Source organism: Leopardus geoffroyi, chromosome B4, assembly GCF_018350155.1.
Source record: "Leopardus geoffroyi isolate Oge1 chromosome B4, O.geoffroyi_Oge1_pat1.0, whole genome shotgun sequence".
NCBI lineage: Eukaryota > Metazoa > Chordata > Mammalia > Carnivora > Felidae > Leopardus > Leopardus geoffroyi.
Window position 1 is genome coordinate 16333380 of NC_059341.1, and position 27590 is coordinate 16360969.

The 27590-nt window shown below is 36.1% G+C and overlaps 1 protein-coding gene across 2 annotated transcripts in view; it reads left to right on the forward strand.

Annotated features, from left to right (window-relative positions):
* STAM (signal transducing adaptor molecule) overlaps nucleotides 1-27590 on the forward strand; it is a 79929-nt gene that overhangs the window by 21268 nt on the left and 31071 nt on the right. The window contains exons 2-5 of one of the 2 annotated variants that reach the window (XM_045466263.1): nucleotides 843-927; nucleotides 17171-17246; nucleotides 17328-17423; nucleotides 19490-19636. In XM_045466263.1, the coding sequence (XP_045322219.1) occupies nucleotides 843-927; nucleotides 17171-17246; nucleotides 17328-17423; nucleotides 19490-19636 (404 nt within the window). Of the gene's footprint in view, nucleotides 1-842; nucleotides 928-17170; nucleotides 17247-17327; nucleotides 17424-19489; nucleotides 19640-27590 lie in introns of both variants that reach the window. The other variant, XM_045466262.1, reaches the window with a different exon arrangement.

Consider the following 27590-nt stretch of genomic DNA (forward strand, 5'->3'; position numbering starts at 1 on the left):
CCATTCTCCCTAAGTCCTTTCTTCTCCACTGTCAGCTGTAGGCATTACCTTCTGCTACTAGGACATGACTTTTCTGAGAATTTGGTGGTGGAAAACAGGCTGGTTCTTAAGCTCTTTTGTTACTGCCAGTATATGACGCACCTTTTTTGGGTCTTCTAAGTAGGTGCCACATGCTTATATTGTTATATAGTTTTTGAGGAATTGTTGCTCATGTTTTTCTTGTCATTGTGTGTTTGCTTCAAAAATCCTTTTGCTGTAATTAAGGGAGGGAGCTTAGTGAGATGATGGACTCAATGTATGGGGTACCTCTGTTGATGTTTTTAATTTAGTTTGTCAAGTTTTTATTTAATGGAAAATACTCAGTTAAAGCCTGGTTTTCTTTTGTTCATTTTTTCCCCCTTCCCCGTGTCAGACACGAAAATCAACAAAATCATATAATTTAATTACCTGAAACATTTTGGTAGAGATTTGTCATGTTTCTTCACTGGCAAGTAAAGCTAAGAATTATTTGATAATGAAGGTATTTCTTATTTTAGTCTTTCTGTGTGTGGAAAAGGGTAGACCTGTATGTAGTTTTTTTATAAATAAGTATCAGTGGCCTGTTTATTATATTAAGTAACAAGCAACTGAAGTGTTTATCGGGAAAACGGTTGTAATAGACAGTAAAGGTGCTCCTACCCCCTTTTAAAGATGGACTTGAACATTTCATTGAACACACTCCTGGCAGCCATTCCTATTTGTTGCTGATACTTGATTTTATCACAGTTTAGTAATTTGTGATCATTTACCTCTTAAAGATTTTTTAAAATGATATGTCTATGTTTTCTTTCCATAATACACAGAGAAAGCAACCAGTGAGATGAATACTGCTGAGGATTGGGGCCTCATTTTGGATATTTGTGACAAAGTCGGTCAGTCTCGCACTGGGTAAGTGTTGCAGAGTTTCAAAGGAGCTTTATTTATTCTCTTTATTAACGTGAATAAAATGAGAGCCACAAGGTAAAGCATATTACAAATTAGTTTGAGAATTTTTGGCCGGCAAGATTTGAGGAATCATCCCATTTAAGTTACTCTTTATGACCATTTAGGGTAACATGACTGGTAACAATGTTGCTATTTTAATTACCCTTGTCCATAGTTGCTTCCTGAAGTCTAGCTTTTCCCACTGATTTTTAAAACCATTAGTGATTTCTCAGCTATCAAGTTTCATGGTTATTTTTCAGTTCTTTTCTTCTTTGTCGTATCTGCAACATTGCACCTAATTGAAAAGAGTGGCTATGAAAGAGTTTTAGGACAGTATAATCCTAAACTTTTTGGCATAAAGCCTAATACAGAGCTTTCAATACAGCAAATGGATTAACAACTGGTATACAGATTAATAGTTTCCTTAATTCCTGGGCTAATAATGTCAGGTTATTAGTAGCCTCATTTACCCCTTTGTGCCACAAAAATACTGTCTCGTTTATGTACTTGGTTGTGAAAAATGTAAGAGAGCATTGCTGTATTATACTTGATTCTTGTGGTGCTAATCTTAACCCTCTGATGATGCTTTCTTTGCCTCTCCTTCCTTCCCTTCTAAATATATGCTTCCTTAAACTTCCTTTGATCCATTTTTTCCCTAATACTTTTTTCTTTTCTAGTACTTTTTTGTTTTAAATCTTACAACTTCTTTATATCTTTATATGGGTGACATCTCTATTTTCAGTTGTGATTTTTCTCACTCTAGCACTAGTCTTGAGGACACATCATTGTTTCTGGACATGATACTGTATAAGCTTTCATTTCAACATGTAGAAACCTGAAGTCATGTCTCTTTTTGCTTTAAACCTTTTTTCCCCTCGTTTGTTCCCTGTCTCTGTTAATGACAAGATTATTTCATTTGTTCTTAAAACCTCAAAGTCACCTCCACGTTAATATTGTTGAGAAATTCTGTCAGTCTGCCTCCATAGTATCTCTCAAAAGTGTTGATATTTTGAAGTTTCCTCAGTTAACTTCTTGAGCATAGCCAAACCAGGCAGGGGCAGTTTGTCCTCAAGGTCTTTCTACCCCTTCAGTCAAGCCCTTTTTGGCCCATAACATGCAGCCCTTGTCCCCAGAACAGCCAAGTTCCCCAAAGCGTGGCCTCCACATGTGGCCTCATCCATATCCCCTTTGTTGTTGTTACATATTAGCATGCTGAGTCCTTTTCTGACCTGAGTCCTGACCCTGTTAGTTCCTTAATTTAATTGGAATTGGAGTAGCTACTGTTTGCTACGGATCTATTCCTTTTTCTCTATTTCTGTTGGTCCCATTTTACGTGAGACATTTGCTACCGTGCCTGGACTAGTGAATTAACCTTCTGATGTTGCTTTCTATTTCCATTTTTTTCTGTCCGCTTCTTATATCTCGTTACCATATAACAACTCCTCCCATGTTACTCCCCTCCCTTCTGCACTCAGTTAAGTCTGACCTCCCTCTAGGCATCTGACTCTCTTATTTTCCATTTATTTTTCCCCTGAGTACCTTTTTTTTCAACTCAAGCTTTTCAGTTGCCAGTGCTTTTCTACCTTAGTTTAATGCTTTTGGTCATTCTATTCCTTTAGTGTGAAATATTTTATTCTCCCATTTTCTGTCTCTGTGTCTCATATCCTTGCAGGCCCAATGTAGATACCATTTCTCCTAGAAGCTTTCTTTATCCCCTTTGCTGCAGATCATATCACGGTCCTGTGAATCCTCAAAACACTCTATCAAAATCACTCTTATTTTTGTTTTGTTTTGTGTTGTAGTAACTTATATCTATCTGGTAGGCTTAGATTTGTAGAGTAGACAGGTCCATGAATTTTTGTTGTGCAGAGGAAAGAAGCAGCTAGCTGAGTGGTTGAGAGTATGGACTTTGGAGTGACACTGCCTGGGTTCACATCTGAGCTCTGACCACTTTCCTTGTTTGCTATGGAGGATTAAAAATAGCATCTTCTATGTAGGGGGCAAATTGTCAGTGTGAGATTGGTTAACATGTGTAAAATGTTTATAGTCGTACCTGGCATGTGGTTAACTGGGTGCAACTTTACCTCTTTTTGATTCAAGTTCCAGCTTTCTGACAGTTTGTCCCTTAAACACTAGGTATCAACCTAGCTGCATCCCTGTATATTTTGGAGATACAAGTTTTATCTGGCATTTCAGTTACTAAGTCCCTCTTCTCTTCATTCTGTCAGTTTTCTTTTTATGTTGATAAAGGTAAATTTGGTATTCCATTTTGTAGTCACCTTTTATAATGGGTTAGTTGCTTGAAATGCAAAGATTAAACTCCCTGTCATTACTAGAAATATTTCATATTTTTCCAGTTAAATAATTTATAATCTATCTGAAATTCTGTGTAATGTACAATGAAGCTGAAGAGATCAGTTTGTTTTTCTTCATGTTAACATTATTTTCCTAGTAACGTTTATTTGTTATTCTTTCCCCTATTTTTTTCTTGTAGTGAGAACTTTTAAGTCTACTCCCTTTGCAACTTTAAAATTACAATAAAGTATTGTAACTGTACTCTCCATGCTGTAATTACATCCTCAGAACTTACTTGTAACTGGAACTTTGTACCTTTTGACCACCTTCACCTACTTCACCTCACCCCCATTCCCCACCTCTGGAAACCATGAACCTGTTCTCTATTGCTGTGAGTTCAGTTTTATTAGATGTCACATATCGGTGAGATCATATAGTATTTGTCTTTCTCTGACTTATTTCACTTAGCATAATGCCCTCAAGGTCCATCTATGTTGTCCTTATATATTTAATATGTCTTAATTTAATGGCAACCCTCTTGCACTGCTGGTGGGAATGCAAACTGGTGCAGCCGCTCTGGAAAACAGCATGGAGATTCCTCAAAAAATTAAAAATAGATCTACCCTCTGACCCAGCAATAGCACTGCTAGGAATTTACCCAAGGGATTCAGGAGTGTTGATGCATAGGGGCACTTGTATCCCAATGTTTATAGCAGCACTCTCAACAAGAGCCAAATTATGGAAAGAGCCTAAATGTCCATCAACTGATGAATGGATAAAGAAATTGTGGTTTGTTTACACAATGGAATACTACTTGGCAAGGAGAAAGAATGAAATCTGGCCATTTGCAGCAATGTGGATGGAACTGGAAGGTATTATGCTAAGTGAAGTAAGTCAGTCAGAGAAGAACAGATACCATATGTTTTTATTCATATGTGGATCTAGAGAAAGTTAACAGAAGACCATGGGGGAGGGGAAGGGGAAAAAAAGTTACAGAGAGGGAGGGAGGCAAATAATAAGAGACTTGTAAACACTGAGAATAAGGGTTGATGGGGGGCGGGGGAGAGGGGAAAGTGGGTGATGGGCATTGAGAAGGGCACCTGTTGGGATGAGCACTGGGTGTTGTGTGGAAACCAATTTGACAATAAATTATGTTAAAAAATAAATATACAAAAATAATTCATAGAATTCAAAAAAGGTCTTAGTTTGTAACTTTAAAAGCTGTGTTCCATTTGTGTTTTTTAAATATAATATCAATAGTTTAGACACATGCTCATTTTTTTTCGTATTTATTTTAGATAGCTGTCATTATATTCCTTAATATTTCAGCTATCTTTTGGGCATTTAAGAAAAGTGTTTACGTATTTTGAGAGAGAGAGAGTACTAGAGCTAGCGGGAGAGGAGCAGAGAGAGAGAGGGAGACAGAATCCCAAGCAGGCTCTGTGCTGTCAGCACAATGCCTGACGTGGGGCTCGATCCCACAAAGAGATCATGACCTGAGCCACAATCAAGATATGCTTAACTGACTGAGCCACCCACATGCTCCTCTTTTGGGCATTTTAATTGACATTGTGCAATTTTTATGAATTTACTTAGGGAGTATTTTCAACTTTGCTAATTTAAACAATGAAGTGTAGCTCTGTTTGTGCTTTTTATTTTTTTGTTTATTTTTGAGAGAGAGACAGAGCACAAGTTGGGGAGGGGCAGAGAGAGCAAGGGAGACACAGAATCGGAAGCAGGCTCCTGACTCCGAGCTGTCAGCACAGAGCCTGACGCAGGGCTCAAAACCATGAACCTTGAGATTGTGACCTGAGCCGAAGTCAGACAACTGAGTCACCAGCTGAGACCAACTCTGTCAACCAACTGAGCCACCCAGGTGTCCCTAGTCTGTTTGTCCTTTCAAGTAGTCTTTTCTCCTTTCCTCTTCTCTCTTTTCCTTCCACTTGTATTTCCTCCCTTAACATTTATTCCTTTCTGATTCCTTTAAATCCTCATTAAGTTAATTTCCAAGCATTTGTTTATTTATATGAATGTAATATGTCTTCACAGCTCTCATTAATAAAGAATTGTTTGGAAAGGATTAAATAGTAATTGAGATGCTATTCTGATATTATTGAGCTTTAAAAAAAATTTCAAACTCTTAATATTTGTTCATGTGTGATTTCTCTTTAAGAATAATGTTTTATATTTATCCAGGTGCATTTCACTTTTTGTTGTAACTTGGTAATTTCATGATAGGAAGTGGTAACCATTAGGGCCGCCTATTAGGACTTTTCACAGGCCCTGGGCACTTTTGCCTTCATGGGTCCATTTCTCCATGAAAATTAATAAAACTGTTTTATGACTGTGTTGTTATCAAGACAATATATTATTACACATCCAAACGTTTTCTTTGCCTCAGAAGTTCATTTTTTTCCTTTTCTTTTAAAATAAAACATTTTTTTGGGCCCCTGAAATTATTGTGTTGTACCTACATGCCTAAGAAGAATTGTTACAAATTGTGTTAGATAGTCTCAGATCGACTTAGTAGTAGAAAATTATTCAAGTTCTTCTCAGGTGAGTAGTGAACTATGGGATACTTACGGTGGTGTTCATACTTCTTTTGTTTGCTTGTCTGCTTTTATTGTGTGTGGTAAAATACATACAGTATACCATAAAATTTATAAGTTTGACTGTTTTGTGGCATGTTTTGTGACATTCAGTACATTCACATTGTTACGGGGTTAGCGTCACTATCCATCTCCAGTACTCTTTGTCATGCCCAGCTGAAACTGTTTACTAGAAAACTCCTCATATCCCTCTCCCCCAAGCATCTGGTAACCACTTAAAATTTGTTTTTAATCTCTGAAATCATTTTGTAGTTAGTGAATATGAAGAACTTGAGATCTGGTTTACGTTTAGTTTAGTTTAATCATATGTTTAGTTATGATTGCTGATGGTAGCCTAAGAATATTGGACATTACTGTGGGTTGTCAGTGAGGTATTCTAGATACCTGGTTGCGCTTTACAGAAGATTGGTGTGAGAGGGGTGTTCCTGCAACTACACCCATGTGATGTGACATTTCCTGAGACAAATTTAGGTAGGGTAGGCTGAAGTAGAGGGTAGGTATGGATTGGAATGCATTTCATAAGCTTTTTTGTGTACTAGGCAACAGTCTAGATTTTTTAAGAAAGCATTGCCATTTGGTGTTAATCTAAATTTATAAAATATACGGATCTATTTAAGAGGGTGGATTTGGGGATTTGTGCAGGGAACTTTAGGGAAAGTTTTTTTTTTTCTGTAAGCTTTGATATTTTTATCAAAATGATTTATAACCATCAGTATATTATAGAATTATTTAGTGCACAAATAAAATAATTTATATCGTCTTTCTTCCCCCACCTACCCCCCACAAATCCTTTTCTTCTTCTTCTTTTATTTTTAACCAAAAAAATCTATCTATTCAAATAGATTGAATCTATCTATTCAAATAGATGAATAGATAACTTTTCATCTATTTTAAAGTTATGGCAGTTTGGAAAATATTTTCAAGTCTTAAGGGGAAGAAAAAGAGCCGTCATTGTGAAATTGTCTTTAGTCAGAACTGTGACCCAGAAACACAGCTTCCAATGTTTTGAAAAATCTTCCGTAATGATTTCTCTTTTAAAAGTCCTGTTGTTCTATCCTTTAAACCATACGTATATATGTGTGAGTGTATTTATGTGTGTTGGTTTCAGGAAATACATGTGCTTGTATAAAATACATACTGTTTTTTTTTTAAGTTTATTTATTTATTTTGAGGGGAAGAGAGAGAGAGTACACAAGCAGGGGAGGGGCAGAGAGAGAGGGAAAGAATCCCAAGCAGGCTCCAAGCTGTCAGTGTGGAGCCTGATGCGGGGCTCTACCCCATGAACCATGAGATCATGACCTGAGCTGAAATCCAGTGGCGGTTGCTTAGCCGACTGAGCCATGCAGGTGTCCCTGTACTTTTGTCTTTTAAAAATAGATCTATTTTGGCTCAAAAATTAAAACTTAAAAAGATGACATTGATAAGTCTAATGGCCATCCCTGTTTTTCTCCCCATCTTCCATAGGTACCACTTTTGTTTCTTTTGTATCTTTCTGTTGTTTCTTTACTGAAATATGAATTTATTTCCCATTTATATGTAACGAGCATATTGTATATACTATTTGACATTTTTAGTTAATTCATTAACATATCCTGGTAGCCTTAGAAATGTATTTCTTTTAATGTCTGTTAGTAATGCATTGCTTGTTAAATAGACAAATTTAGAAATCATTTTCTAGTTTAACATCAATTTTTGATTAGTGATATGTAGAATATTTAACACACTTTAGTAATTGCTAACTAAAATTATTTAATTAAAGATTGTAAATAATTGTATCAATCTCAGGAAGCCTAGTACATGTTATTACTGTTTGCTTCATATAAGGTTATTGAAGGTTTTTTTAAGCCTGAAATGTTTGAATATGCTGGACTTAAAACCTTAAAGAACATTTTTAAAATTTTTTCTGACTTCCTAAGATATTCACATGATTTTTAGTGTGCGGTTCCAGTGTATGAGTAAGTACTGAAAAATGCCTAGCCATTGAGGTCATACGATGGACTGAAAAGTCATTTTAGAATCAAGAGAACTTGAATGATGGTAGCAGTTTTCCTTAACATGTCTTCACATAATGAATAGCTTTTGTCTATTAGTTTTAATTGATTTGTCTATATTCTCATCTGAAAAATAAATGTGAAGGGTAGGTCTTGATTGCCCACAAAAACAAGTTAAAATTAAAGTTCAGAAATTGACATCCAGTTTGATTTCCGCTATTATTTTATGTCTGAATTGTTTTTGCTTGGCTTTAGACAAAGATACAGTTGACTGAATGTGGAAAACATGATACAAATTTTCTCTTTCCTTGGCTAAGGGGTCTGTTTAGGTAGTAAATCATTGATTTATTCCTATAGAATTAGAAGGATAATGATAGTCATTACTGACGTTTTGTGAAAAATACAAATAGGGGCCTTTGGAAAAGAATTTACTAAAATTTTTATGCTTTTCATTTTGTCTGTATCATCTTGACTTGGGCTGTGACTATTTCTGTTTTTCAACTGGGAATTGATAGAATATTTCCTGATATTTTTAAGGAAAAAATAATCTCTGACTCACACATTTTCAGTCCGGTAGAGAAACAGATGTCTTTCAATACCCTTAATTTTCAAGGTCTTTTAAGTGCTTTTTTTAAGAATGGTAGCCAACTGTTATTGATGGCATCAGTCATTTTTTCTTTTATTTGACAAAACAGCGAGTACTGGCCAGGTATCATGCTTCCAAGTATGCAGTGGTAAATAAAGCAGTATAGCCTTTGTCATCAGCTGTGGTGACAGTCTACTTGTGGAAGGTAGAAATAGATAACAAGTGAAGGAGATAGTGATCAGAGTGCTTTAGTGGAGAATAAAAGGGGAGACCTACTTAGATTTTTTAGGAAAGCTCTAGTGTGAAGGGGTAACATTTACGCTATGACTTTAAAGCTGAGAAGAAGCAAAGAGCTGAAAGCAAGAAGTCCCAGGCAGAGGGAGTAACATCTGCATGAATCCTGCAAGCTTAGTGCTTTTTAAGAACTTGAAAGGTACAGGGTAGCTGGAGAAGAGGTGATTTGCCCTAAATGAGTACAGAGTTGGATGTAAGAGAGTGAGTGAGTTAGAAAAATAGAAGTGCTAGTTGGAATGCTTGAAATTGAGATTATAGAGGGTTTTCATTTATTGGCAATAATATGGTCTAGGATTATGACCATGGTAGTTAATAATAATAAAGTGGGATAGAAGTTGAAAAGACAAGATGTTGGGAACATCACCTGTGTAGTAATTAATTAACATCTCTGAGAATTAAGACAGGAGTGATGTTGGAGAGAGTAGTGGGGAGCCAGGAGTTAAAATCATTGAGGGATGAGGGGGTAATTGAGGTTTTTTTAAATAATTGCATTAAGAAGATAGTCTGACCTGATGAAAACTGGACTGTTTTAGGAAAGAGGGAGGGAGAATGATTTGGAAGTAGTAAAGGGGGCAAAGAAGGCCCATATATAGTAAGAGTAGTGTTGTCCCTAGCCAGATTTCTGTAGAGCAAAAGGCCTGAGGAGCAGGGCTTTTGTTGACAACAGACTGTGAATTCTAGAGGACGGAGTGGAGAAGTTTCAGAAGGTGGAAAGTAATGCATAGGCAGAGCTGTTTAATGATGAAAAGAATAGTCTGGAGCTTCTCTTTAGGCACTGGGAAATAGGAATAATAGACACGTGTTCTCAAATTCTCAATTATTGTTTAGTAGAGAAAGTTGAGTGCCTAAGACTTGCTCTAGACCTTTGCAGATGGAACCTTTGAGACCTGGGAAGGAGTGGTTGGGGCTCTCTTTTGACCCCTGTCCATAAAGGTGAAGAGGCTTCAGATGGGATAGTCTTTTTTTTTTTTTTTTTTTAACTAAATTTCACTTAACATACAGTGTTATATAAATTTCAGGTGTACAATATAGTGATTCATCCCTTCCATATACATTGCTGTGGGCTTATCATGGGATAGTCTTCCATAGAGTTGAAGGTTTCACTCTTATCATTTGCAAAGTTGAACGTCCTTTTCTATGTTTAAGAGCTTTTTATGTTTCCTTTTCTGTGAACTGTCTGTACATATCCTTTCATTTCTTATAGTTTTTGATATATTAGGGACAGACCTTGTCTATAATTTATGTGTATATATGTGTATATGTATGTTACATTGTTCTTTTGACTTTGTTGTTTTTCCATTTAGAAGATTTTAATTTTATATGGTTATTATGGTTTGTAGAATTATGAATTGTATAGGACTTTCCCTCTCTCAGGCTTTACTGGAATTAACTCATTTTTTCTTTGTGGTTTCATTTTTTTTGTTTGTTTGTTTCGTAATTAATAGACTTTGGTTTTTAATGTTTTAATTAAAATTTTAATGTTTATTTTTTTGAGGAAGGGAGAGAGAAAGAGCACAAGCAGGGGAGGGGCAGAGAGAAAGGGAGACACAGAATCTGAACTAAAGTAGGCTCCAGGCTCTGAGCTGTCAGCACAGCCCCAATACAGTTTTAGATTTGCAGAAAAAGTGAGCATACAGAACAAAGAATTCTGTATACCCACCCTATCCCTTACGTGAAGCTACACCTATTATTAACATCTTGCATTGTGTGGGACATATGTTATAAGTAGTGAATCAGTAATGATACATTATTATTAACTAAGGTCCACAGTTTCCATAAAGTCTCATTTTGTGCTGTACACTTTTATGGATTTTGACAAATCTTTAATGATATGTATCTGTCATTACAATATCACACAGAATAGCTTCACCATCTTGAAAAGGTCCTGTGCTCCACCTGTTCATTCCTTTTCTCCCTTTTTCTGAACCTTTGACAACCATTGTTTTGGTTTGGGTTTTTTACTGCTTTTATAATGATGCCTTTACTAAAATGTCATATAATTGAGGTGATATAATATATAGCCTTTCATACTGGCTTCTTTTATTTAGCAAAAGGCATTTAAGTTTCATCTGTGTCTTTTCATGGCTTGATAGCTCACTTCCTTTTATTTCTGAATAATATTCCATTTTATGGGTATACTGTAGTTTTGCTTATCCATTCATCTATTGAAAGACTTCTTGATTCCTTCCAGTTTTTGGTAACTGTGAATAAAGCCAGTGTGAAATATATTCAGGTACAGGTGTTTTGTGTGTGGATGCAGGCTTTCAAATTCAGTTGGGTAAATACCTAGGAGCATGGTTGCTGGATCATTTGGAAGACTGATTGGCTTTGTAAGAAACTGCCAAACTGTCTTCCAAAGTCTCTGTACTGGTGGTTTCGTTTTTTACATTTAAATCTTTGATCTATTTGCAATATCCTCTTATGTAGTATAAGGTATGGCTCTAACTTTATTCTTTTCTGTTTGGGTACCTAAAATTCCAGCGCCATTTTTTTGTATAATCCATCTTTTTCCTGTCTGATTTGAAATACTGCCTTTATATATTATGCTCCTTTACATATATAAACACTGTGTATATTACCCCAACTATTTTAGAACTTTATCTTTTGTTTTATTGGTGCTGCTACCACCTGATTTCAATTGTTAAAGCCTTAGACTACATTTTAGTAATTGACAGGGCTAGATTTCCTTTTCTGCCCCCCCTTGAAATTTTTCTAAATACTCCTTCCCCTTCCTTCTGTCCCCATATAAACCTTGGGATTGGCTTGACTAGTTTAAAAACAAAACTGTTTCTTTTTAAATTGGCTTTGTTTTGAATTAATAAACTGTCTCTATGATACTAAATCTTCCTATCCAAGAACATAGCATATCTTTGTATTTTTTAGTAGTGTTGCAAAGTTTTCCTCTTATAGTCTTGAACATTTTTGGTGAAGTGTCTTATATTTTGTCCTTTTGGCTACTGTTTAAGTGGAGTCTTTCTTTAACTGGCTGTTTGATAGGAATTTTCTCTTTTTAATGGTGGACTGTATTAAATATAACATCTGTTTATCCCGAAGAGAATGACCCATTGTAAGGGGCGAAAGAAGATGATGATTGAGGAAGTGGGGATAGTAGCAGGAGCCAAGTCCTTGACTAGCATAGGGTTCTGATTCAATCTCATTTTTTCATCTTTATTTGTCCTAGACAATGATTTTACTTTTATATTTTACTGCAGTTTTTAAAACACCATATATTTTATAGCTAGGACCTGTAGAATCCTCGTGACTGTAGAGATCGTTTCATAGATGAGGAAGCTGAAGCCCTGAGATTTTATTTTTTATTTATATTAAAAAATTAAAATTTATTTTAGAGAGTAAGCATTGCATGCAAGTGGTGGGGGAGAGGGAGAGGGGGAGAGAGAGAATCTTGGGCTCCATGCTAAGCATGGATCCCACGACCCTGGGATCATGACCTGAGTCAAAATCAAGAGTTGGACACTCAGCTGACTGAGCCACCCAGGCACCCCAAGCACTGAGATTTTTAATGTGACTTTTCCAAAAGTAGTAGCAGAGGCAAAATTCAAAATTGGGTTTTTACTCCCAGTTTTTTTTTTTTCTCACTTCTTTGTGCTGTGTTCTTAGGCACTTAAAATGAAGAGTTATTTGAAAGTTAAAGTCCTGAATCAAGACATGCCAATCTGATATTGAAGTATCAATATGTATTGATATACATGTATTATATATTATAATACATGTATTATATATTGTATTATATAGTATATGTATTATGTATTGCACATATTTTGCATTACATGTATTATATGTCATGGATCTGTGGGTTAACAGCTGGGCACTTCTTGCTTGAGGTCACTCATGAACTTGCAGTCACCTGATGGCTGGGACTGGAGTCATCTGAAGGCCTGAGTGGGATGATGCTCAATATGGCTGGCAATTGATGGCTGGCAGTCAGTTAGGACCTCAGCTGGAGTTGTCACTTGAAACACTAACCAAAACCTGTACATGTGGCTTGAGTTTCTCACTGAATAGTAGCTGGGATCTCAGAGGGAGCATCCTAAGAGCAAATGTTCTAAGATGTAGGTGAAGTCTACACAGCTTTTTATGAACTATTATGTCTCACAGTATCACTTTTACTACATTATGTTGATCAAGCAAGTCACTGAGGTCAGCCCAGATTCAGGAGGAGGGTTAGTAAACTACCTCTTGATAGGAAATGTCATAGTCACTTCATACAAGAGCATGTGGGAAGGGAGTTACTATTGTGGGTATCTTTGGAATACATAATTTGCCATAGAGGCCAGCTCTAAATATTGAATGCGAGCTTTGACCTAGATAACAAAACAATGAATATATCATTAGAGTAAAACAGTGGATTTTAGTAAACAAAATTGTAAATTCCAGTTTTTCATACCTGAGACACACAGTCATTAAGACCGTGAATGACAAATGTGATGTAAGTGTCTCTTACTATTTTTATCTAATATTTATTTATGACTTTTTACATAGAAAGTTGTTCTGTGTTCAGAGTTCTACCCATTTGTAGATATTTGTAAATAAAAACAACATGTGAAAGCTGATTTGGTAGTCATAAAGATTTAGTTTGATGGTGACCTTTTGTGGCTTTGTTTTATATATAAGACTTGGTAAAACTTAGCTTGTGAAAATTCATAAAAGCCAAAGTGAAAATGATGGCATAACATTAGTTAATGAAAACATTATCAGCAGAGTTACTTGCTACCTGTTGAACTTTTTTTCCATAGTGTCATTGTAATATACATGGAGACGGTGATTGAGTCTGACAGTATTGGTGACAGGATTAATCATAAGGGTCAGTATTGTTGAGCACTCCATATGAACATGGCACTGTTGGTAGAGGGCTTTTGCTTTCTGGATACTTTTTCAATAAGATGAATGAGCAAGAATGAAACATTGTATTAATTCACTTAGGTTAGGTTAGGTTGAAGAGTGACTGCTGATACAATGTATTTAAAGAATGTATCCTTTCCAGAATTGCCTTAAGAGCTTCATTTCTGCAGTCTGTGTTTTCTGTGGGAAACTGGAAAAGTCTGAACTGCAAAAGAAAGCACGGTAGCATGGCCCTGTGATATTTGTGTCTGAAGATTAAGGAGATTTCACGCCTTAGTTTTTCATTTACCTTCGAGCCTAAGATAGTTTATTTTTAGCGGTTGTAACTTCACATAGAAACTGAATGGCTGAGAGTGGTATGATGGGAGATGAGTGGGAGTAGAGAGGATTTGATAGAAAAGAGCCCCCTCTTAAAGCTCTGTCTTGCTTTCTTTGAAGCCCACAGTAGTTTGTTGAGGTGGGTTGGAATAATAACTTGTGAATGGTGAAATTGACTTCAATGCTTTAGTTCATCAGAACTAACATTTGCTAAGGCAGCTGTGTACATTCCTGACAAATCTGTCCATTCTGGCTAGTCTGTGATTTGAGAAAAAGTCGTTAGAAGCCCCAGCTACATGAAAGTACAGGTATCCCCTGCGTTTGGAAGGTTTGTTTTATGCCACTTCGCAGTTACAGAAAGACCTGTTTACCTTAACTAAAAGAAATTTGAAGAGGTTTTTCACTTTTACAAAAAAAGGCCCAAAGTGACTTTCTTTCAATTAATATTGATATTCTCTTTTCCTATCTTGTTTCTGTCTTTTAATCTGTCTATATTTAAAGTAGATTTTCCTGTAGATAGTTTATAGCCAGCATATACCTCGTCCTTTTTTATCCAAATTGAGTCTCTGCCTAGTAATTGGAGTGTTTAGGTTATTTATATTTAATGTAGTTATTGATATGGTTGGATTTAAAGCTACCATTTTGCTGTTAGTTTTCAGTATGTTTTATTTGTTCTTTGTTCCTTTTGTTTTCTATTTTTTTTCCTTTTCATTTTTTTATGATCATATTTTATCTCCATTTTGGGCCATAACCTGTGGCTCAAAGAGGAAATCACAACAGCATTTGGAAAATATTTTCAGTGAAATGAAAGTGAAAATGAAATATATCAACACTTGGAGGATGTAGCTATAGCTATCCGTAGAGGTAAATTTATAGAATTAAATGTTTATATTTGAAGAAGAAATGTCCCAAGTCCATGATCTAAATTTTTATCTTAAGAAACAAGAAGAGCAAACGTAAAGGAAGCAGAAGAAAGGAAATGATGAAAATGAGAGCAGAGACCTATGAAACTGGAAAGAGAAAAACAATAGGGAAAATTCAGAAGTAAAGCTGGTTCTTTGAAAAAAATCTTGTGGATTTTATCCCAGGCATGCAAGCCTGGTTCACCCTTGAAAATAAATCAGTGTAATTTACTGTCTCAAAGCCTAAAGAAAAAACATATAATCATCTCAGTAAATGTGGAAAGTTCCTTTGGAAAAAATTCAATTTACATTTGTCACAAAAACTTTAAGAACTAAAGGAAATTTCCTCAACCTGATAAAGGACATCTACAAAAAAATTGTGTATTCAGCACAATAGCAATTATTTGATAGAATTCACTACAGAAGTCATCCGGACTTAGAATTTTCTTTCTTGGAACTCATTTTATAAGCCCTTCAATAGGTCAGTACTAAAAACAAAGAAAAGCACAGACCGGTTATGTACAAAGGTACAAAAATCCTCAACAATATTGTAATCAAACCCAATAACATATAAAAAGGATAAAGTATTATGACCAACTGTGGTCCAATTTTCTTTTTTTTTTTTTAATGTTTTTATTTATATTTGAGAGAGATGGAGAGAGAGACAGACAGACAGAGACAGTACATGAGCAGGGGAGGAATGGAGAGAGATGGAGACAATCTGAGGCAGGCTCTAGACTTTGAGCTGTCAGCACAGAACCCAACGTAGGAATTGAACTCACAAGCTGTCGTATCATGACCTGAGCCAAAATCAGACACTTAACCAACTGAGCCACCCAGGCGCCCCCAATTTTCTTTATGTTATTCATTTATAGTATAATTTTATCGTGGTCTAAAGACATAGCATGTTATCATTTCAATTTTTAAAAAGTTAAGTTTTTTTCAATGGTTCAATATATGGTCTATCTTGGTTAGTATTCTGTGTGCACCAGAAGTAATATCTATCCCGCTATTGTAGAGTGCAATGTTTCTTACCTATTTTTCTGTTTAATTGTTTTATCTATTTCTAAGAAAGGAATGAAGTCTCCAACTAAATTGTGTATTTGTCTCTCTTTTCAGTTTTATCAATTTTTGCTTCATGTATTTCGAAGCTCTGTTTTTGGATAAGAATACACATCTAGATCTTTTATGTCTTCTTGGAGAATTGATCCCCTTATCATTATGTAATTTTCCTCTATATCCCTGGTAATATTACTTAAAGTGCAATTTGTCTGATACTAGTATAGCTACTTCAACTTTCTTGTTTGCAAATCTTTCTTTCCTCCATCCTTTTACTTTTAACTTATGTAAGTCTTTATATTTAAACAGTTTCTTATAGGGAGCATTTAGGTGGGCCCTGCTTTTTTTAATCCATTCTAGCAATCTGTCTTTTATTTGGTGTGCTTAGACCATTTGCATTTAATATAAATGTTGATATGGTTGGATTAAAATGTCAAAATTTGCTATTTTTCTGGATGATATCTGTAAGGTTGAACTTATGCTTTTTTATTGTCTTTATATACCAATTGAATATTTTTATGATTTTCTTTTATTTCCATTTCTCTTTTAAAAATATTTTTAGTGGTGATCTGTATTAAATTTATTTGGTCTTTTTTCCCCTCTGTACTTAAGTTCATGTACCTAAGCGTGTCTTCAAGTTTACTGATCTTTTAGAAAATCAAAATTCAGGGAGGCCAAGGGAGACAGAATTTATAAGACACAGTAGAAGGAGCTATATGAAGAAATAGTTCTGGTCTGAATTTTGATTTCTCTTCCCTCAACTCAGATCACCATTCACTTCTTAGGATCATCTTCTCTGCCCTGAGATCCAGAAATTGCCTTTAGGCAGAAAGCCTGTACCGATATTTGAGAAGTGCCTCTGAGTGGAAAGTTGAGGCAAATGTCTGTCTTAATCTAATTGTATTCCTTCTTAGAGACTATTCAACACTGCCTGTGGCCTGATGTCCCAAACAGTTACCTGAGTATATATTTTAGGTATATTTTTCTACTTTTCTCATTGTTTACAACAGGAATATAAGTCTAGGTCCAGTTATTCCATCATGACCGGAAGTGGAAGTTTTGGTCTACCATTTTATTTCCAGAACTTTTTTTTCATCCAAAAGTAGTACGGAATGCCTAATGTATGATTGCTAAGGAAGAGAGCCTGTTAATTTTGTTTGAAAATTGTGTCATTAAGAAGAATTAAACTTCTCTACCATATTCTGCCTTTTGTATGGTACAGTCTATTACCTATTATGTTAAGGGGGAAAATGGCTGGATGTACTACTAATTGTTACATTTCTCATTTTTTAGACCTAAAGATTGTCTTCGGTCTATTATGAGAAGGGTGAACCATAAAGATCCTCATGTTGCTATGCAGGCTCTGACTGTGAGTGATTTCATTTTAAGTTTTACCACAAAATTTTCTGCTAAAACAGAGCCTTTTTAACTTGCTATTTTATGCTTTTAGCTTCTAGGAGCATGTGTATCAAACTGTGGCAAAATTTTTCATTTAGAAGTATGTTCAAGAGATTTTGCTAGTGAAGTAAGCAACGTATTAAACAAGGTAAGGGACATTATACAGTCTTTTTCTTTCATGTATTTTATTCAGTTCTTTACATTTTAAATCACAAAGGACTGGTCTGTGCTTTCTTTTTTTAAAAACGCTTCCTAGGCTATGTCTATTCAGTATGTCAGTATGTAAGTTATTTTGCTGAAGAGACTATAGATTTTTTTTTTTTTTTTTTAAATTTTTTTTTTTTTTTCAATGTTTATTTATTTTTGGGACAGAGAGAGACAGAGCATGAACAGGGGAGGGGCAGAGAGAGAGGGAGACACAGAATCGGAAACAGGCTCCAGGCTCTGAGCCATCAGCCCAGAGCCCGACGCGGGGCTCGAACTCACAGACCATGAGATCGTGACCTGGCTGAAGTCGGACGCCCAACCGACTGCGCCACCCAGGCGCCCCAAAGAGACTATAGATTTATGTACTTAGATAATTTTTTTTCCCAAACCAGATTAGACTATATTTAACCTGTTTTCTTCATCATTCCTTTCATCTGATAAGAAAATATGTGTATTTTTTTTATCTGATTAAATAATACCAGTGTGTTTTAGGCACAGTTTTTATAACCATTTGTGTAGCCACAGAGGTATTTTCCCAGTGTAGAAGTGTTGAGAAATACTGCCAAAATATGGCACTGTTTTCATTGTGACATGAGTAAGGCTACTACCTGACCATGATAGGATTTTAATACTATACTCTTTATTTAACTGAATGTATCATAAAAAATTCACTTTAAGCGGCTTAAAAAATTTAAGTTAGTAATATGTGAATTTTCCTAGTAAAAATTTGTGCCTTCTAAAGGTAATTATTTTTTATTTTTTTCGGCGGGGGGAGGGGGAGGATGGAGTGTTATATAAGCAAGAAAAATTTTAAGATGTGAAAAGGGAAAATGCCTCATATTTTTTGGGGAAGATGAGTATTTCTCGGTTTTAGTAGAAAACAGTTCAGAAATAAGATAAAAATTTGTTTCCATAATTCTTTACAGAATTTCTGTACCTTGTTTTCAAACATGATCATGTGTTAATTCTTTTCATGTTTTGCTTTATTCTTTATTTATATTTAGGTGTCTTCTAATTAATAACCATTCTTTTAATGTCCTGAGTGTCCCTCAAAATGTATGGTTGTTTATGAATAGATTCTAGTGTATTCTATAATTTAGTTGAAGATGTGATATGCAGATTTGTGTTTAGTAGCAGGAACAACTATTTTGAAAAGCAAACAGCTACATACAGGAAAAAGGACTACTTTATTTTCCAAATACATATTGATTTTATACTTAAGGGGGAGGTGTTATTTTGAAGAAATGAGGTTTCTAGGAATATTGACATGCAGTGGACCTCAAACCAGCCTCTGATAATTAAACAACTTGGGGAAAAGACACAGTCAGGCATATTAAAAGTCAGGGATTAGGAATAAAGGAACTATCATTTTTTTCTCTTCCCAGCTTATTTTTTACTGGTCTGCAAAATTACCAAAACAAAACAGACTACCTTTCTGTGTCTTCCTGATGTACAAAGCTCGCTTAGTTGCGAAATACTCTAAAAAGTTCTGTCTCTCTGACCTCCAGTATAAGTTAGTACACACTGTTTTACTTTGATATGAGGGATGTATGTTGGTATCACCTATTGTTTTTTCACAATGTGAAAAAATATTTGATTATTTCTAGTAACCAACTATATTTTCTTATGTATTATCTATAGCTAGGGATAATTTGTGATTCAAAAAAATGTCTACAGCACTTTTATAATATTTATATATTTTTTTCTTTTTTTTAATTTTTTTTTTAACGTTTATTTATATTTGAGACAGAGACAGAGCATGAACGGGGGAGGGGCAGAGAGAGAGAGGGAGACACAGAATCTGAAGCAGGCTCCAGGCTCTGAGCCATCAGCCCAGAGCCCGACGCGGGGCTCGAACTCACGGACCGCGAGATCGTGACCTGAGCTGAAGTTGGACGCTTAACCGACTGTGCCACCCAGGCGCCCCATATATTTATATTTAATGTATCTGTGTTAAATTACCCAGGCAATTAGTACCTTTTAATTAAATTTTTTCTCTATTTTCAGGGTCATCCTAAAGTCTGTGAAAAATTAAAGGCTCTTATGGTTGAATGGACAGATGAATTTAAGAATGATCCACAGCTTAGTCTAATATCAGCAATGATTAAGAACCTTAAGGAGCAAGGAGTTACATTTCCAGCTATTGGCTCTCAGGTATTTTGTAAAGTTGCATGTGTGCTATAGTTGGTTTCTCTAAAGTAGCCACATTTATATGAAGTTTTCTTTTTTCTTCTAAACCACGTAGTTTTTACTACCCCAAAGGAATTTTTGTTATTAAGTCCTGCGTTCAGTGATACCAGAAAAATTCAGGGGAATATTTATTTGTTCCAACTTCCACTTTCCCACTGTTTCTCCTTCTTTATAAATAAATTAGATTAGCATTTGCAATTAAAAAAATTTTGAGTTTTTAATATACACAAAACTGCTGTATGGTATCAGCTAATACTGACAGTCTTCTTAAATGCTCTTAATGCTTTAATTTTATCTACAAAGAATGACAGCTTAAAAGTTGGGCTGTCCTTAAAATTTAAGGGTGAGTTTAGAGTTTGTTTTGGTAGTGAAATTTATGAATACTTGTATTAAAAGTGAGACGGAGATAAGGGAGTCGATGAGAAGAGAAGCGCATGAAATAGCTTTTCACTTAATTAGAACTGACCAATGCATAAATATGATTGAGTGAAAGGCTGAAATTTCCTTTCTGCCTCTCCCTTCCCCAGTTTATATAATGGGATCAATCTCTAATTTATGTCACGAAGAAAGCATTTTTGAAAGGGTATCTTTTATTTTTTTTCTATTCTGAGTAAGCATCCTTTGAGATGCCCAGCGAATCTAGGGGGCCTTAAAATGTGTGATAATTTATTATACTGTCTTTCCCTACGGCATGGACTGGGGTGAAATATGACAAGTGGTGTGAAAGCATGCACAGAAAACTCTCAAGCTGTGGAGGGCTCAAGTTCGGGGTTTTGAGCACTTCACCGAATTATGAAGTGATTTATCCAGACTTAACTGAACTTTCTTCCCAAAGTACTCTTTTAGTTTGTCTGAATAGTCTTGAGATGTGAAGATGCAGAAATATATTTGGGAGATACGGGAAGGGAAGTATATTTTTCTTCTTACTTGAAATTTGACTTATGAATAGTTTTACAATGATAAATTATGTCTTTAAGAAGTATTTATTCATAATTTGTAGCTGGCTTTTACTACTCTCAGAATGTTTTCTAACATCTGTGTAATTAGGGAATAATTTTATGCAGAGCAACAACAACCTATCTTATAATTAAGTTCCTTGACAAGACAGGCGATGTTTAATTACCAAAGGGTAGACTCCCTATAGAAAACTAGAGTATAGATGCTTACTGAAATTACAGTTTCTGTGGCCCGAGAAGCTATTCTAGAGCTTGTTACTTAAAATGTAGCTTGTTGATCGTCGTCATCACCACATGGAAGCTTGGTAGAAATGAAGTATCTTAGGTGCCACTCCAGACCTATGGATTTATTATCTCTATTTTAACAAGGTCTCCAGATGATTCTGTGTGCGCGTTAAAGTTTGGGAACCACTGCTCTTGATCTTGAGTACGGCTTTCAGTACAAGTGAAAACTATTTTTCAGTCCACGATGGAATTTGTTCCAGTTAGAGAAGGAAGGACTAACGATCTATGTGTCATGTAGCTTTGTTTCGTTAACCTAGAATCTCAGGTAGTTGTGTGAACAACTTTAGGGATTCTCTAATCTAATCCCCTCATTTTACAGATGAGGAAACTGAGACCCAGAATGGTTAAGTGACTTCCCCAGGGCCACAGCTCGTAGTTGACAGAGCTGGAAGTAGAACACAGGCCTCCTGACTCTCAGTCCAGTGTTCTTTCCACTACACGATCCTGCCTTCCGGTTGATATAGAGGTTAGTGGATATGTGTCTGTCCGGACTAGGCTTCACAGGACAGGAAGTGGAGTGAACACTGGCAAGAGCACTTATTTATTGACTGGCACAGAAGTTAGGTTCCTCTCCTGTTCAAGAGGTTCAGGACATACATCAGCAATAGTAAAGTTAAGAGTTACTTTTCTTTTTTTCATCTAGATGTTCTAAAGCATATGAAAGCTAATTTTGTTGTAGTTACTATCTTTAGCCACAAGAAATACATAAAATGCGTATAAAGTAAAATATAATCAGCTAGAATGGTGATTTTATTTAACAATTGTGTCTGATAGCTGATTATTGGAAACCATGTTTGTGCAGAACCTCATATTTAATAAAAATGATCAGGTAGGATCATCTACACAAGTCCCTCGAGATTTTAAACTCACTTAGTTGCCTAATCATTATTACATTTTAATCAGACTAGATCTTTGTCAGCGTACTTAACAAAAGCCTCTGAAAATACTAGGATTTTTAAAGTGTATTTTTTCATCCAAGTACAGAAGAAAATAATCTAAAAATATTAAGAAAAGTCATACTTCAGTCACTTAACTCTTTCCGCTGCAGTTCTTGTAGCACTAACTTTTGACATAGAGATAAAAGTAACGGTTGCCCTGCGACTGTATTCGACAAATGAGTAACAGGAATCATTGCAACACCTAGAACCTGATGATCGGAAAGAACTTTGAAAAGTGTGCAGCCCAGGAGTATAGGGCTTAAATATAGCTTGTTTCTGCACTTCTCTGTTTTCTTTAATTGAAGAATATTTGACATACGATATTGTATTAGCTTCAGGTGTACAACATAATTATTGACTGTTTATATACATTATGAAATGGTCACTTTAATAAGTCTAGTTACCATCTGCCACAATACAGAGTTGTTACGATGTTATTGATTCTCTATGCTGTATATCATATCCCCCCTCTTACTTATTTTATAACCGGAAGATTGTATCTCTTAATCCCCTTTACCTGTTTTGTCCATTCCCCTCACCTGCCTCCTGTTTGGCAGCCACCGGTTTGTTTTCCGTATCTGTGAGTCTGTTTCTGTTTCTGTTTTGTTTGTTAGAGTTCACATATAAGTGAAATCATACCATGTGTCTTTCTCTGGCTAACGTAATTTCACTTAGCATACCCTCTAGGCCCATCCATGTTGTTGCAAATGGCAAGATTTTACTCTTTTATTATGGCTGAGTAATGTGTGTGTGTGTGTGTGCGCGCGCGTGCATGCATGTAGCGTGCACGTGCGCGTGCACATAAACCATATCTTTATCCATTCATCTTTCAGCAGACATTTAGGTTACTTCTAGTCTTGGCTGTTGTACTGCAGTGAACACAAGGGTACATATGTCTTTTTGGAATGAGTGGGTTTTTTGTCCGTTGGATAAAAACCTAGAAGTTTTTCACACAAAAACCAGAACTGCTGGATTTTAATTTGTTAAATTAAACAAATTGCTGGATTTTTAATTTGTTGAGGAGGAATCTCCATAGTGTTTTCAGTAGAGGCTGTACCAGTTTACATTTCCAGCAACAATGTGAGGGTTCTCTTTTCTCCACTTCCTTGCCAATACTTGTAATTTATTTACTTTTGATACTAGTCATTCTGTCAGATGTGAAGTAGTTATCTCATCATGATCCTGATTTTCATTTCCCTGATCGTTAGTAATGTTGAATATCTTTTTATGTACCTGTTAGTCATCTGTATGTCTTCTTTGGAGACATGTCTATTCAGGTTCCCTGCCCATTTTTAAATTGTAGAACTTGTTTTTTAAATATATATTTCATATATTTTTATGTTATATCTTTGTATATATTTTTATATATTTTGGACGTTAACTTCTTAGGGGATATATCACTTATGAATATTTTCTCCCGTTTAGTAGGTTGCCGTTTTGTTTTGTTGATGTTTTCTTTGCCGTGCAAAAACTTCTTAGTTCGATGTAGTCCCGTTTGGGTGTTTTTGCTTTTGTTGTCCTTGCCTGAGGAGTTAGAGTCAAAGAAATATTGCTAAGACAGATGTCAGAGAGCTTACTGCCTGTGTTTTCTTCTATGAATTGTGTGGTTTGGGTTTTACATTTAAGTCTTTAGTCCATTTTGAGTTTATTTTTGTATATGGTGTAAGAAGGTGGTCCGGTTTCATTCTTGTGCATGTGGTTGTCCAGTTTTCTCAACACTATTGAAGACACTCTTCTTCCCATTGTATATTCTTGCTTCCTTTGTCATAGATGAATTGACCAAATAAGTGTTGTTTTATTTCTGAGTTGTCTTTTATGTTCCATTGATCTGTGTGTCTGTTTTTTATGCCAGTTCCATACTGTTTTGATTATATGATAGCTTTATAGTATATTTTGAAATCCAAAAGTGTGATATGCCCAGCTTTGTTTTTCTTTCTCAGGATTGCTTTGGCTATTTGGCATCTTTTATGGTTCCATACAAATTTTAGAACTATTTATTCTAGTTCTGTGAATAATATTCTGTGAAAAATTAATATTTTGATATGGATTGCATTGAATCTGGATCTGTAGATTTAGGTAGTATGGACATCTTAACAATATTAATTCTCCTAGTTCATGATATTGGCCTATCTTTTCATTTATTTGTGTCATCTTCATTTGTTTTCATCAGTGTCTTACAGTTTTCAGGGTACGGGTCTTTCACCTTCTTGATTAAATTTATTCCTAGGTATTTTTTGCATTTTGATGGGATTGTAAATGGGATTGTATTCTTAATTTCTCTCTCTGGTATCTTGTCATTAGTGTATAGAAATGCAAGAGATTTCTGTATATTGATTTTGTGTCCCACAGTTTTACTGGAGGAATGTAGTAGTTCTGATAGTTTTTCAGAGAAGTCTGAGGTTTTCTTTTTAATTTTTTTTTAACATTTATTCATTTTCGAGAGAGACAGAGCATGAGTGGGGGAAGGGCAGAGAGAAAGGGAGACACAGAATCCTAAGCAGGCTTCAGGCTCTAGGCTCTGAGCTGTCAGCACAGAGCCTGACATGAGGCTTGAACCCACAAACTGCGAGATCACGACCTGAGCCAAAGTCGGACACAACCGACTGAGCCACCCAGGTGCCCCAAGTGGTTTTCTATATATAGTATCATGTCGTCTGCAAATAGTGACAGTTTTACTTCTTCCTTTACAATTTGGATGTCTTTTCCTTTTTCTTCCTTTTTTCTTCTTTTTCTTTTTCTTTTTTTTTTTTTTTTTGGCTTGGTACAGTGTACGTTATTGATGGTTCAAGACAAGGTAGGGCTCCTAAAGCCTCTCCTCTTCTTCATGGTGTCTGGGATGGAGACTGTGTCGAGGTTGGGAGGTTCTCAGTGTGTTGGGGATGAGCTGGGGCACGGATTCCCTAGCAGCTCAAGGCTTCTCTCTTCCTCTTGTGCTCTGGCAGGGGCTGGTGGTGCAGGGGGCTCTTACCCAGTTCACCACCCAGTTGCTTTTGGCCAAATTCATTATCATAACAGGAAATGAGCTTGACAAAGTGGTCATTGAGGGCAATGCCAGCCCCAGCATTAAAGGTAGAAGAGTAGGCATCTCCTGTTAAAGTGTCAGGAGACCACCTGCTACTCAGTGTAGTCCAGCATGCCCTTGAGGGGTCCTGCTAATTCCTGCTTCACCACCATCTTGATATCGTCCTATTTGGTACCTTTCTCCAGGTGGCAGACATAATCCACAACTGACACACTCGAGGATGGGCACATGGCAGGCGTGCCAGTGACCTTCCCATTCATTTCAGGGATGACCTTGGTTACAGCCTTGGCAGTGCCAGTAGAAACAGATGCTGTTCTGGGCAGCCTCTTGACCATCATGCCACAGCTTCACAGAGGGCCATCCGTGGTCTTCTGGCTGGCACTGACGGCATGGACTATAGTTATGAGTCCCTTCAGGATGCCAGCGTTGTCATAGATGACGTTGGTCAGAGTGACCACGCAGTTGGTGGTACAGGAGGCATTGTTGACAATCCTGAGGGAGTTGTCATCTTTCTCATGGTTCATGCACATCACGAACATGGGGGAATCAGAAAGGGCACAGGATGATCTTCTTGGCTCTACCCTTCAAGTGAGCCCCAAGCCTTCTCCATAGTAGTGAAGACCCCAGGTGACTCCACAACGTATTCAATACCAGTATCGTCCCATTTGATGTTGGTGGGATCTTGCTCCTAGGAGATGGGCTTTCCATTGATGACAGGTTTCCTGTTCTCAGCCTTGACTGTGCCTTTGAATTTGTCATAGGTGGAATCATGCTGGAACATGTATACCACTTGGTTGAATTCAGTGAAGGGGTCAGTGATGGCAACAGTATCCACTTCGCCAGAGTTAAAAGTAGCTCTGGTGACCAGAAGCCTAATACAGCCAAATTCATTTACTGCAACATTCACCATCATGTCTCAGGGTTGTGGTTGGCAAATCATAAGAAGATGCAACTGTGCCAAATGAGAAGGTGCAGAGCACCCCCCCCCTTTTTTTTCCTTACCTAATTGCTGTGGCTAGGACTTCCAACAATACGTTGAATAATAAAGTGGCAAGAGTGGGCTTCCTTATCTAGTTCTTGATCCTAGAGGAAATATTTTCAGCTTTTCAGCACTAAGTGTGGTGTCAGTCATGGGTTTGTCATATATGATCTTTATTATGTTAGGGTATGTTCCCTCTATACCCACTTTGCTGAAAGTTTTTATCTTAAAAGAATGTTGAATTTTGTCAGATGCTTTCACTGCTACTGTTGAGATGATCATGTGGTTGTTATCCTTTATTGTATTAATGTGGTGTATCATGTTGATTGATTTGCAGATATTGAACTATCCTTGCATCCCTGGAGTAAAGCCCGCATGGTCATGGTGTATGATACTAATAATGTATTGTTGAATTGATTTGCCAATATTTTCTTGAGGATTTTTGCAGGCTTATCGAGGATATTGGCTTTTTTTTTTTTTTTTTTTGGTAGTGTCTTGGTTTTGCTATCGGGGTAATGCTGGCCTTGTGAAATGAGTTTGGAAGCATTCCTTAGTCTTCAGTGTTTTGGAATGGTTTCTGAAGGACGCTGTTAACTCTAAGTGTGTGATAGACATTCAGCTGTGGAAGTCTGGTCCTGGATTTTGTGTGTTGAGAGGCTTTTGATTACTGACTCATTTTCATTACTAGTAATCATTTTTTGAGATTTTGTTTCTTCTTGTACTTTTGAAAGACTGTATGTTTCTTAGAATTTAACCATTTCTTCTGGCTTGTCCACTTTGTTGTCATGTGATTGTTCATAGTAGTCTCTTAGGATCCTTTGTCTTTCTCTGATATGGGTTGTAACTTCTCTTTCATTTCTGATTTTATTTATTTGAGTCCTCTCTTTTTTTCTTGATGATTCTGAATAATGGTTTATCAATTTTGTAATCTTTTCGAAGTACCAGTTCTTAGTTTCTTTGATCATTTTTATTGTTTTAGTGTCTACTTCATTGATTTCTGCTCTGCTCTTTTTTTTCCTTCCTTCTACTGACTTTGGGTTTTATTCTTTTTGTAGTTCCTTTAGATGTAAAGTTAGTTTCTTTGGGATTTTTCTTGTTTCTTGAGGTAGTCCTGTATTATTGCAAACTTTCCTCTTGGTATTGCTTTTGCTGAGTCCCACAGATCTTGGAACATTGTATTTTCATTTTCATTTGTCTCAAGGTGTTTTTTTATTTTCTCTGATATCTTTATTGACTCATTGGTTGTTTAGTAGCATGTTGTATAGTCTTCACTTGTTTGTTTTTTACGGTTTTTTCCTAACAATTGATCTCTAATTTCCAATCATTATGGTTGGAAAAGGTGCTTGAGAAAATTTCATGCGTTTTAAATTTACAGAGACTTATTTTGTGACCTAACATGTGATCTCTCCTGCAGAATGTTTCGTGTGTACTTGAAAGGATCTGTATTCTGCTGTTTGAAGATGGAATGTTCTGTGTATATCTATTTAGTCCATCTGGCCTAATGTGTCGTTTAAGGCCATTGTTTCTTTATTAATTTTCTGTCTGGATGATCTGTCCATTAATGTAAGTGGGTATTTAAAGCCCCCTACTATTACTGTGTTGCTGTCATTTTCTTCCAATTTGCGTGTTAATACTCATTTTATGTATTTAGGTGCATCTGTGTTGGGTGCATAAATATTTATAAGTGTTTTTCTGTTGCATTGATCTCATCATCATTATGTAATGCCTTTTTTTTCCT